Below are 13101 nucleotides of genomic sequence, written 5' to 3' on the forward strand. Positions count from 1 at the left end.
CCCCTGCCTGCTCCCCTCCAGTCTATTCTCAACACCAACAGCCAGGCAGGCTAGGGACATGACTCTGCTTCCACCCCTCCAGTGGCTTCCTGTTTCACTCAGAGCAGAAGGCAAAGGCCCCCAGGTCAGCCTTCCACAGTATACCTATGACTTCATCTCCTGCTGCTCCTGTTCTAGCCACACTGGTCTCCTTGCTGCTCCTAGAACATGCTGGGCGTGCTCCCTCATCGGGGCCTTTGCACGGCCTTCTCTGTCGTCCCCATATCTGAATTGCTCACTCCTTCCCTTTCTCCAAATTTGCTCACATGTCACCTTCTCCATGCGGCCCACCCTCCCCAGCTCCCACCCTCTCTGCCTGCCTGACACTTACATAATATACGGTTCTCAGCTTAAATATACCACCCTCCAAGCAGCTTCCCCATTGCCCTCTGGGGTCTCCCAATGCACCTTACTCTTTTTTCTCATTTGAGCACTTACCGTGGTGTCAGGGCAGGATCTGCTTGCTGCTCTGTTTTTTGCTCCAAACGCCTAGCACCATTCTTGGCTTCTAACAGGTGCTGGTTATAAATGTGTTGACTAAATAAATGAGTGGATAAACGAGCGAATGACTCAGTTCAATAAATAAAGAAAAAAATCTTAAAAGATTGTTGAGAAAGTTAGCTAGAAGGCTTATAAAGCCTTTAGTATGGAACTTGGCTCAAAAACAGGTAATTTATATTTATAATTTATATGCTATGGGAGGGCTTCTTGCCACAGAGCTTCCTTAGTACCTGTAACTCAACTAGTCCTAGCAAAAATGGCACTGGTTTTTATATAGAAGAAGTCAGACTGAAATGCTCAGGTAATGTGCGTTGGATGGAAGGGGCAGTCCTAGATTTTAGGGTATCAAGTTTTTCTTACGAGCCGAGGCCCCTCTAATCCCACCTGCTGTGATCCCTGCCTGGCCATGGGTAGCCCACCTCCCTGAAACACTCGCACTTTAGAAGGTGCTAATGTAGTTACCTGATTTTCATTTCACCTCTGACTAAGAGCCTTTCTCAAGTTTGGGGTGAGACAAAGAAAGGCAGGATGACTCGAACTAACTTGGAGCAGGTGTCTGATACCTAGATGGTCCATCCTTTGTGATGCCCTCCACTTTGATATAATTACCTTTTTGTCCAACACAGGTAACTATGTGCCCATTTCTTACCTATAAGTTTGCAAATCCCAAAAGAATAATTGTTTTCAGACCAGTTTTAATTTCTGGAGTGAGTAGTCAGGTGGCCTCAATCGGGGGGATTTTGTTTTAGAAGATTGTGGTGAAGACAGTCAGGAATCTGGCAACAGCTGGAGAGCAGTGTCAGGACCCTGGCAGCTGGAGGGTGGGATCCCGTATAAGGCGACGGGAAAGGAGGTGGAAAGATCCCAGCACTCATTTCGCCTATTGCCGCCTGGTCACCCCAGAGCAGAGCCCTTGCCTGATTCTCACTGGGTGATGCCCAGATGAGCGTGGTGACCCACCCCCTTTCCCACCCCTCTGGGCTGTCCCAGAACCTGCTCTCTGGTGATTCTGGGGAGGCCGGGGACTGACGTGCCAAGCCAAGGGTGCTCTCTGTCCCCATGCAGTGCTGTGCTTAGTTGGAAAATGCCACTGACCACAGCTCTGCTTCTGCAGTGCCAGGCCTGGGGGAGGGGCCAGGTAGAACTTCGCACAGACAGGCAGGAACGTATTTCTCCACACACATGCACACTCAGTCACTGAAACATGTTGTTGGTCTTGTACTCAAGGGATGGCACCATTTGAGATCTCATGCACTTTCAAAGTACACCTTCCCAGAGAGACACTGGGTGACAGATTAGATACTGAAGTCCAGATTCTGTGTTTATCGCTTTGTGACCTGGGGTAGATTTCCATTATTAAATGAGCATAGTGACAATACTTGTGTTACAGGGTGGGTAATAGACATGAATGAATGTCTGGCCCTGAGTAAGTGTTCAATACATGGAAGTTATTACGACCACTACTGTTGTGACATTATTACTCGCTTAGAGCCCTGTGCAATGCAGTGGATGACAGCATGACATTTGGAGTCCGTCAGACCTGGCTTAGAGGCTCTCCCTCTAATGGTGTGGCCTTCACCTTGGGGAAATTACTTAACCCTTTTAAGCCTCAGTCTCCTCATTTACAAAACTGAGTTACTGATGAGATTAGGTTGGTGCAAACGTAATAGCGTTTTTTGCCATTTTTAACCCTTGAAACCACAATTACTTTTGCACCCACCTCATCGTTGTTTCGTAAGACATTTTTCAAGAATTAAATGAAACCTTAAAGGCTCTTGTGGGGGCAGAGCCCCAGAAAGTAGTTTCCAGGCTCTCGGCCTCGCATAGACAGGTGCTGGCTCAGGTAGTAAATGGCCATCAGCTGGGGCTGGTTGGCCGTCAGCTGTAGCCATTGAGCCATTAGCCACTAATATAACTGCTGCGGCTACGAAGGAGAGCGGAGGAGAGTGGAGGAGAGTGAAAGAGAGTCGTCGGTGGGTTGCAGACAAAACGAACAGCAGGTCGCACGTCCAGTGAACCCAGCCTCCAGTGAGACCGTAGTGGTATGACTCCCCTACCTATGGCTCCGTGGGTGTTCCTTTTTGGCCTCACCATATCCTGCGTTCTTGTATGGGGAGCGGGAGCAGAGACCCCGCAGGCCTCCCTGCACGACACTCTATTGCATGAAAGACCCTTCCTACAGTATCTGGCATAAACTAAAAAATTCAGTAAATAGTAACCGTTATATTTATTGATGATGTTGGTAATGGCGGCAGTGTCTACTCCGACCGCGAAATCTTTCTGTATTATACTTAATGGCAACAATTCCTTTCCCATATAATCCAATTGTAACGTTCCCTTCCCCACGTGAACCTTCCTGCTTCCTCAATGGAATTTAACTTTATTCATTTTCGCAATATACGAAGGATTGTTAGAATTAGAATCCAAGTCTCAAGAATTTTATGCAAGACTAGTGTTACGTATAATAGATGAACTACCACCGAAAATCATACAGGAGCGTGAGGGGACTTGCCCCCCAAAACAATTCAATGGTTTTATAGGCTTGTGGAGTAGTTAAACCTTACCATGGCGTGGATGGATATGGGGGCTCCTTCAGTTCGTACGCTTTGGGGTGCAAGTAACAGAAAATCTAAGCCAAGCAAGTGGGCTTCAGCCACCAGGAGCTGCATTGTCTCATATTGCTGGTGGCCTGGAAGTGGGGTGGCTTCCATGTTGACTAAATATGGTGGCTCTACCGCCATTGCCGGTGACTCTCTTGGCTCTGCTTTGCTCCGTGTGGCAGCCACATCCTCAGGTTGGCAGTGAGGTGGTGGCAGAAGTTCCATGGTTCACATCTGTGCAGGATTGTGTCCAGAGGGAATTCCCTTAAAAGCTTTGCTTAAAAGTTGGGACACTTCTAAAAAGCCTCAGGAAGCTTTACCTCTTACGTCATTGGCCTTCCCTGGGTCATGTGCTCTTTCCTTAACTGATCCCTGGGGTTACCTCGACTGGCTCAGTCCAACTAGCATCTACCTGGAGCGGGAACCCATTGTGCAAGGGTGGGGAATGGAAAGATCTTGAAGAGGTAACCATCATGCTTGCTCCAGGTTCTCTTTTTAGCTTGTCGGAAGATGCAGGCACTTTCAGTTTGATTGTAATTGTTGGTCTCATGTTACAAGTGCTCTGCGTCATACCACACAACTCTGGGGACAGCAGATTGAGTTGCCAACATGGTACACGGTGTGTATGTATTAAGCAAAAAACCCCTCAGGTCATATTACCCCTGAAAGCGCATATTTTGTTCTCAATGAATTCTTTGGCTTGAAAAACAGGTTAATGATAACATTATTATTAATGATTATGTGGTAAAATACACAATAAATGACCTGGGGAAAAAAAGCATAAACATGAGCAGTCAGAGCACAGATAAGAGGGTGTGGGATGAAGGAAAGAGTCTGAAAGCTTTCGGAGACCTGCTATGCTTTGGAGGGGTCAATATATCCTTGTTTCATTTCCATGGGGGCCTGAGTATCCAGCTTGTAAGCCGTACTCTTTCCATGTGTTGGCGGGCTTCCTTCTAACTTCCCATGTGTTTGGCTGGACAAAGGCTGGGTTCTGAGACAGGTCTGACATCTGGCCCTGCCCATCATGAGTGGCCAGCACTGGCAGACAGATGGGGCAGGTTTCAGCATGTGGAAGGATGTCCACCACCCCAGGGGCTCACAGCTGGCTAAAATACAAGGCCCTCGAGGGCTGTAGGCTTGTCTTGCTTCCCTGGGGCCACATCGTGGAGATTTTGAATGCTAGGCTGGGGGCTTTGCACTTTGTTTCTCTAGGTGGCAACTCAGACCGGAGCTCTCAGCGCAAAGCATGGTTCCTACTTATAGCTGCAGAGTGAGGCGCTGCACATGGGGGAGTGCCTTTGAGAGCCTGCACTGGTGTGAGGATCAGAGAGGAGATTCCATCTGGCTGCACAAACGGTGTCCTCTCCCATCCATAAGTTTTCTGTGGCAGTAACTGACGCCTCTTTAAAAGATGGCCTCCAAGGAAATCAACCCAAGTACTCTTGGTCTGCATGGGTGCAAGGCATATTATCAGGCATCAGCTGGAGCTCCCAGTGCCCCTGGGATGGACACTTGAGAAGGGTGTGGCTAGAAAAGAGGCTCTCAGAGGACTTTTTTCAGCACGGTAGATTTAGCTCTCTGAGCCTGACGCTGCAGGCATCCGGACAGACACCTTTCATTGAATATGTGTGGTCTCCTGGGAGGTAGCCCCCCAGCCCTTCTCTGTGCCCGGCCAGGCAGCGGTAGCACCTCTACTCTGTTTCCACAGGGCCAAAGGGTTTTTGCATTTGTTTTCTGTCCAGCTGTAACCATCACTGATTCCTGGTGACTTCTTCCAGAGACTCTCTGAGGAAGACAATGCTTCCTTTCAGGTCCTCAGAAAAAGTCCCCACCCCTTTTCATCCTTGTCTGTTAGTCTGTTTACATCCCGGTGCTTTAGGGGAGCAGAGAGAGTAACAGAAGTACCAAATCCTGGAAAAGTCACAAATGCTCAAGGAATCTCCAGATACTCTTGTACAAGTAATTCTTGGTGTATAGTAAAAAATAAGTGCACTGAAAAACAAACAAACAAAGTAACTGTGCTGGGCCCAACCCCATGGGTTTCTTCCTGGACTCTTGTGGTACCATAAAGGGTTTCCCCTGCCTTGCTCAGTCCCCAAACACAGAGTTGGAGCGCAGTAAATGTTCGTTGAGTGACTGTCTTATCCTTTCCTATGTGATGTCTGCACAGTGGTATATTAAGGCTCCCCTCCCTTATTAAGGCGTCTTCCTTCCCTTCTGTAAGTCAGGCAGGTCCTATAGAGTTTCTAAGTGGCTTCTTAAAGCAGAATAATAAAGGTGACTATTTAAGCAAATTGGAAAGTTATAAGCAAAAGCCCGTTAAAACCACTTCTACCTACTCAAGTGTAGTTGTAAGGATGTCTGCAGAAGCTAACCCTTAAAGAGTCCTCATCTGTCGCAATAGTAAGCGTAGGGTATGGGTGACTTCCTTTCTCTCTACCTCCTACCTCCTCCCCCTCTCCCCTCCCTGCACGCCTTCCTTTTATAAATGTTTATTGAATGCTTACAAGACTGGGTGCCAGGGATACAGTGGTGAATAAAGCAGGTCCGGTCTCTGCTCTCTCGTAGCTTAAGGGCTAGTGTGTGTGAGGGGGTAGTTCTGAATCAAAGGACAGTAGAGACAGATATATCTGTGATGGGAGCCTGCTATGTAATTGATTAGGACCCACCAACATTTTACATTTTTGAGGTCTTGTTTTCCAAATCACCGGGATCCTTTGGCAAATGGCTGGTTTAATCACAACCTCTGTGGTGTCTCTCTTTTCTTATGCATAAAATGTATCTGTTTATCTCTGTACACATGATGACGTGGCTAATTTTCAGCAATTGATTAATACCCCAGTAGACTGGCCAATATTCAGTGTATTTGACATATTTGTAAGTATCCGCCTTTGTGTTTACTTTTGCGATTGTGTCACAGTACAGATAGTAGTAGTGTCATGGAGATTGCAAATGCTCCTCGGTGGTGGTTTTCTCTTCTCCCAGGGCACAGGGGCCTTGCATTTCTGCTCCCTTTCAGTTAAGTAGGACCCAGTGACAGAGTTCTGGCTAATGGAATATGGGGGAAGTGACAGGTCTGGCTTCTTGACCTCTTGCAAGATCTGCCAAGCTCTTTTTTTTTTTTTTTTTTTTTTTTGTCTCAGGGCTAGAGAGAAACACATCTAGTAGAGAACTCGGAGGCTCCAGTGTTAGCTGCTTGTGTTTGTAAATAAAGTTTTATTGAAACATAGCCACACCCCTTTGTTAATGGCTTGGCTATGCCGCTTTTACACTACAAAGGCAGAGTTGAGTATAGTAGTTCCCCCTTATCCATGGTTCTGCTTTCTGTGGTTTCAGTTACCCACAGATTCAACCACAGTCCAAATATGTTAAATGGAAAATCCCAGAAATAAACAATTCATAAGTTTTAAATTGTGCATTGCTTTGAGTAGCATGATGCAATCTTGTGCCATCTGACTCTGTCCTACCCAGGCGTGAATCATCCATTCTTTTGGCTCCAGCATGGAGGCTCTTAACCTCTACTGTTTCCTCCATATTTGTATAACTTACAGTCTCCAAGTTCTTTCCCAGATGCTATCTTATTTGATTCTTGCAGACTTGTGTAGAACAGGTTGTATTATTATTATTATTGTTGTTCACGTGAGGAAACTGACCTAAAGCAGAGAATTACCAAAGGTTACTTGACTAGCAGGTGGCAGAACTGTACCCCAAACACAGAGATTCAGAACTGTACCCCAAAACCAGATCATGGGCCCTTTCTACTCCCCAAAGGAACTCTGGCGATCTTAAGTGATCACTCCACCTTTGAGGCAGAGTGATTTCCTTGGGTCTTGGTTTACACTCAGAATGCACTAGCCTGTTGAATTGCTGTTGGACATTAGCCCATCCTTGAACCGTCACCATAACAACACAGACATAAGAAGAGGAAGGCAGGATGGGCGAAAACTGACACCAGTCAAGGGAGGTTGGAGTTTTGTGGGGCATGGAGGGGGGTGGATCAAATAGCTCATGCTGCATGTTTTCGGTAACTTCATTTCATGATCGAGACTGGAAATAGGTGAGAGGGCTGTCCTAGGGGCCTTTACATCCTAATTCACCCCAGACAATACCTCTTACCAACTAAGCACAACCTCTCAGGACTATATGCTGCTTTGGGGACAGTGTTTCTCAGGACATGATACCTACGGGGACGGGTGCTTATTAAACACATAGATTCCTAAGCCCACCAAGAGCTATTGCATGAGAATCTCTGGAGGGAGGTCCCACAAAGCAGCATTTTAAACTAGCTGTATAGGTGATTCTGACATACATTAAAGCTTGAGAACCAGAGCCTTAGGAGGTCACAGCAAATGAAAATAATGTCCAGCTTTCACTCCTCTTTTGTGGTTGGGTAGCAAGTTGATTCAGATAAGAAAAATTCCTGGAGGAATATTTTTTCTCTCTGCCCCGGGGGTGTTTCCTCCCTGAGCAGGTGGGTGAGGGCAATAAGTAGGGTCTTCCCTTTGGATGGGCAGCAAGCCCTTAACTATGTTTGTTCTCTTCTCTAGAGAATCACGTGCAGGTAGTATCTCAGCTATGTCGTATCCTATCTTAAAAATTGCTTCTCATGTGTGATTTTTCATTTCTAACAGTTGGGAATTGGGACCCTTCTTCCCTCTTCCCGCCCAGGTCAGACAGAGGGAACAAAGCCAGGATAGCTCAGGGCCCGTTTTGGGGACACTTGAGTGCCCAGCTCTCATCTCTTAGTGACCATCAGTCCCATTTCTGTCCATCGCCCAGCCTGTGCCACACGGTGGTGTATGCAGTGGAGACTCCTTCCTTCTTGCTGAACTCAAAACTTTCAGGGAATGGAGACAGTCCATTGCACAAGAGCATAAGCTTCGTGGACTCCTGGGTGCATCCATTTCTCCTAAGGTGGCCGGGGGGTGCATATATGCTGGGGAGTCAGAAAGTGAGCAGTGGGAGGGTGGGAGTGGGATGGGCATGAGCCGAACTAGAGGAGGATGCGTGTCCTAGACGTGGAGACTCACCTGCTGGGCCTGAGAGGCACAGACTGGCCAAACGGATGCGTGGGCCATTATTTCTAAAGCCATCACAGCTAGATGAATAAAACTGAAAACTCTTGGCGAGACAGCAAGGGAAACATGGTGCTAAGGTGCAAGGTCTTTCTTTGTGGAAGGATGAGGAGGAGAAGATGTAGAGGCAGGAAGGAGCATAACTATTGGCTCGTGTGTCTGTGGCAGTGCAGGGCGCCAGGATGGGGTGGCGGAGGTGAGCCCTTCCCCCGCTACTCCACGCGCCCTGACAAGCAAGGTAAGAGTTTTGATGGGGCTGCTGGCATGCGAACGTGTCACTAACCTTCTTGCCCCTCAGAACCCCCATCATTTAAAATCCTGCCCATTAGCCAAAAGTAACAAAAAGAATCAGAAGAGAGGCGGGTGGAAAGCAAGGGTTAGAGGAGTGAGCCAGGTACTCTGGGGGCTCTCATGAGCTCAGCGCCAGTGTCTCGGAGAAGCAGGACCTGCTTCCCTTCCATTAGGGACTGGGAGTGGGAGCCACAGCAGCACCTTTGCCCTCAGGAAGCTTATCACTTGGTGTGTGCACCTTTGATTCTGTTTTGTGACTCCATCCTTTCCTTTTGCCTGCCCCCCACGGGCACAGACTGAGTGACAACAGTGGGGTTCAAGAGGCGCGGTTGAAAGGGGAAAGTGTACAAAAGTTTGTAAATAAAGTTTAATCAGAACACAGTCACACACATTCATTTATGTATTGTCTGGCTGCTTCCATGCTACAACAGCTGAATTTGAGTCGCCATGACAGAAATTGCAGGGCTTGCAAAGTCTAAAATATTTACTCTCTGGTCTTTCATGGAAAGATTTTGACAGTCCCTCTAGGTCTTGCTTTCTAGATCTAGAGTCCTTGCATGGGCATTTAAATGCTTTGCCTTGAAGTGACACACATCATTCTACTCACAACTCACTGGCCACAGCAGTCACATAACCTCACTCAACCATAGGGGACCAGGAAGTACATCCAACCGTGTGCCCGGGAGGGGCATAACCGGAATATGTGGCACACAGTACTAATGACCACCACAGCAACCTACCATGTGCTGGAAACAGTACTGGGTGCTGGATATAGAAAGATAAGACAAAACCCCTGATTCAAGGAACATTGCCATTCAAACAATGCCAGAATGGGGGGTTGGTGGGTTAAGGCTAAGTCTAGAGTGGATTCAAGTGTCCTTCCCTGGAATACGTAGACTCTGTCTTCCGTGAATTGCCCGAGATAGAAGACGTTCTCTCAGCTTGATGTCAGCCAGACCTGGGGACTGGCCGGCTTGCCAGGCAGTGGGGGAGCGACAGATTTCTCTGATGAACACTTATATCAATAATAGAAGGGTTGTTTAACAGGAATTCTTAAAGGAAAGATGAGATAATTTCATGTTTTGATATTCATAAAATTGATTCCGTTGAAATAGGAGCTCTGCCGTGCATATTATTGCGGCTGTATTTTTGGCAAAGATGTAATTCACGTTGGCACCGTGTCTGGAAAGGGGAAATCCAGTAAGGAGAGAGGAAGGTCGGGTGGGCCAGGAAGCAGAGGCAAGGGGCCAGGGCCTGGTGGCCTGGTGAGAGCTGGGGGAGTGGCCCAGCAGCCTTTGCCGTGGAGGGACACGAGGGAGAGGAGGCTGCAGGAGGCAGAACCGAGCCTGCCTGAGTTTCTGGTGGTGCTGAAGCCTGCAGAGGGAGTGGGAGCAGCCCAGGGAGGGATGCACGCATGTGTGTGGTGAGGGAGAGACATTTAAACATCGTAGGAATGAAGGATAAATTTAAAATCCATCAAGCGCAGCCGAGACACAATGCCAACGTGAGGAACATGAATCACTCCTTCTAGGGACCTACCCAACTGTTAGCAGGATCTGAAATGTATTTTCTGCTGCATTTCTCCCTATCGGGCTCCCTTGTCCCAGCCCTGATGGCCAAGTGTCTAGCTAGCACTGACCAGCACGTCCCCGTGGAGGAAAGGCAGGGTCGGGTGTAGAGGTCAGCATTCTGGGAGGACCCCTCCCTGGGGTTCCCTCTCAGTGCCCAGTGTGGAGTGGGTGCTCACAAGGCACTGGGTGAGCGATTTGGATGCCAGGGCTCTTCCAAGCCCGTAGAACACATGGCACGTCTTAGAGCCATGGGTCACTAGGGGTGTGGTTGGGAACGTGGGTGGGGAGGAGACTGGGGGTTTAAGTGTTGAGATCCTGGCTGAGAGGGAGGCAGGAAGTAGGTATTTCGCAAATGTGGTAAGTTCAGTTCCCCTCAAGCCGGAAGGACTGCCCCTGACCTCAGGTTTACCATGGGAACTCCTGAATCCTTTGAGTTCCCTCCATCCTCTCTGCTCAGCCTCTCCCGTTCATCAGCCAGCCAACCCTATTTAAACCCAGCCTCAGGGTCATTTCCTCCACTCAGCCCGCCCGGCCACCCCCAGGTGGGCTGAGGGGCCCCTAATGAGCTCCTGTAGCAACACACCTACCTGAGTCATAGCATGCTATGTTGTGTGGTGGAGATAGCAGAGCTTCCTGTTTCTCCCACGCAAAGGCCGTGGACTAAATCCAGCTCACCTTGGTGTGCCCACTGCCTGGCATATGGTCAGCCCTCGGTCAGGGCAGATTGAATGAGCACTTCTTTCACACGCAAATATGGCCACATCCTCCTTGGCATGGAGAAAGGAAAACAAGCCTTGAGCTGGTAGAGGCACCCGATGTCACCAGGCCCCCCAGATCCTATGGGGATGCACACATTAGCAGAGGGGGCAGGAACCCTAAGGAGACCCACTTCTTAAGAACAGCTGGCCTATGACTGGGCCTGGGGGAGAGAGCGAGAATCAGGGCAGTGGGGTGAGTGGGGCTTCCCCTGGGGAGTTGGGACACTGGGGGGAGGGTTAGAAGGATTCCCTCACCCCAAATGGGAGAGAGCTGCCAGCTGGCTGTCCGAGGTGGGGCTGAGCACAGGCTTTGGCCTCGTCCTCTCCTGAGAGCTGCACCCTGAGACAGCTATCCCTGTTGCATATAAGTATTTCCTTAACCTCCGTCTTCTGCACTAGACTGTGAAGTTCACGGGCAAAAAAATCAATTCGACTTTGTTCAGCGCTGGGTACCCAGCCTCTGGCACCCAGCCTGGTCCATAGTGGGCGCTGCTGAGTTCTGCCATCCGTTATTGAGTTGCTCCTGTGTGCCAGTGTTGGGGTGCCGCCTGGGGCTCAGCACAGAGCGAGCCTGAAGCCTTGCCCTGGGCGGCGATGTCATTAAGTTCTCTTCTGTTTCCCTCCTGGCCTTCCCTCTCTTCCCTGCCCTCCCACCCTCCCTACACACCTCCCCCTGTAGAGCAATGTTCTGTGATGGTGCCCGAGATGCGTGGACTGAGCCCAGGCCGCAGGCTGCCGGAGCCCATGCCCTGCCCGGCTGCGGGCGGGAGCCCTGAGCCCCGGCCCGCGGGACACCGCTGCCACCACGTGCTGGCCCTGCCCGAGGAGGAGGCATGGCGGCCCCAGCAGTGCGCCCTGCTCGAGGCCGACGCCTCAGACGAGGTGGGCATGCTGCCGGCCTCCCCGCACACCGCCGCCTCCGGCTTCGACAACTTCTTCCCGGTGCAGGAGGGCGAGGGCCCCGGCTGGGAGGGCGGCTCCAGCCCCTTCCTCCCTGTGAGCCCTGAGGTGATGAAGCGGCGGCGCGGAGGCCTCATCGAGCAGCGGGACATCATCAAGGCCCACGAGGCGCACAAGATGCAGAGCACCCCGCAGGCCCGGCGCAAGGAGTGGGAGTGAGTAACGCAGGGGCGCGGGTGGGGCAGCCAGGGAGGCGCGGGAGGGGGCAAGGCCCCGCCCCGGGGCTGGGGGTGGGGCCCCACAGGAAAGGAGGGGCCCAGTGACACAGATGCATATGTCTAAAGAGGGGTGTGACCTTCCGAGTGAAGTCCCTGAGGTCAGGCCCAGCCACAGGTGTACGGCTGTGAAATGGGGTGAATCAAGGTTGCCTCCCACAACACGCCTAACTTACCAAGAGCCTGTGGAGAAAGAGCTGGGGTCTGTTTCCCACTCTGACTACCCTGAAAAGAGGGGCTCTGTACAACCTTGGAGAAGCCCCTAAAACCGAACCCTCTATCTCCCCTTTCCTTTGGGAATTGGGGCCGATCCTAGTCTTTCTAATATCATCCTTGAGTGAATGGTACACTTTGGGGGTAAGTCTTCAGGGGATGGAAAAGATTGACCAAGTCCTGTGGCCCCCGTGACTTCATCTCTGGTCATTTTGTGTAGAGCAACAGGATTTGTGTTTTGTCTTAGGCTGTGCCTGTTGAGAATTTGGGCTTTTGTTCCTCGGAGTCATCAATTAAAGTTCATTTACGTCTCAGTGGCCCCAGGTTTCTCCCGCACCGGAGGACTTTTTGTCCTTTGGATGCCAGTGTGCATTCTGCATATCTGCCTGTCCCGTGGTCTGTAATCGTCAAGTTGTTAGATACTATGGTGCCTTTTGATTGTGGTGGTCACGGTTTCAGTGGACATTCGGCGCGGTACAAAGGGGGGTACATTGATCTCTGGGGGTCTTATCCAATGGATGTGAATCTGGTAGTTCATTCATTCATTCAACGAACCCTGACGTGTGCTGGAATCCTGGCATTCCCCCGCACTCAACACCCCTGTTCTCCTGTTCTTCATTTCCCAGTGCTGTTGGTCTTAAAAACCTTACTAGTGCTAAGTGCCAGCGGCATTCTGAGCACCTCACCTATATTCTCATGTTCCTCCTCACCATTCCTAGGAGGCGGGTATAATGCTTATCCACATTTAACCACTGAGGCACAGAGCAGTGCGGTGCTTTCCCAAGGACACTCCTGTTACTGTGACTGGTTATCGATTCATGATTTGAACCCTGGCAGTCTGTTCTAGAATCTGCATCTTGAACCACAGTGGTGGT

The 13101-nt window shown here is 49.9% G+C and overlaps 1 protein-coding gene across 8 annotated transcripts in view; it reads left to right on the forward strand.

Moving 5' to 3' along the window:
- CACNA1E (calcium voltage-gated channel subunit alpha1 E) overlaps nt 1–13101 on the forward strand; it is a 453931-nt gene that overhangs the window by 103413 nt on the left and 337417 nt on the right. For 6 of the 8 annotated variants that reach the window (XM_074322331.1, XM_074322336.1, XM_074322333.1 and 3 more), the window contains one exon: nt 11518–11953. The exons of 1 other annotated variant lie outside the window; for it this stretch is intronic. In XM_074322331.1, the coding sequence (XP_074178432.1) occupies nt 11518–11953 (436 nt within the window). Of the gene's footprint in view, nt 1–11517; nt 11954–13101 lie in introns of those variants that run through there. One more of the 8 variants, XM_019734937.2, reaches the window with a different exon arrangement.

Source organism: Rhinolophus sinicus, linkage group LG17 (genome assembly GCF_036562045.2).
Source record: "Rhinolophus sinicus isolate RSC01 linkage group LG17, ASM3656204v1, whole genome shotgun sequence".
NCBI lineage: Eukaryota > Metazoa > Chordata > Mammalia > Chiroptera > Rhinolophidae > Rhinolophus > Rhinolophus sinicus.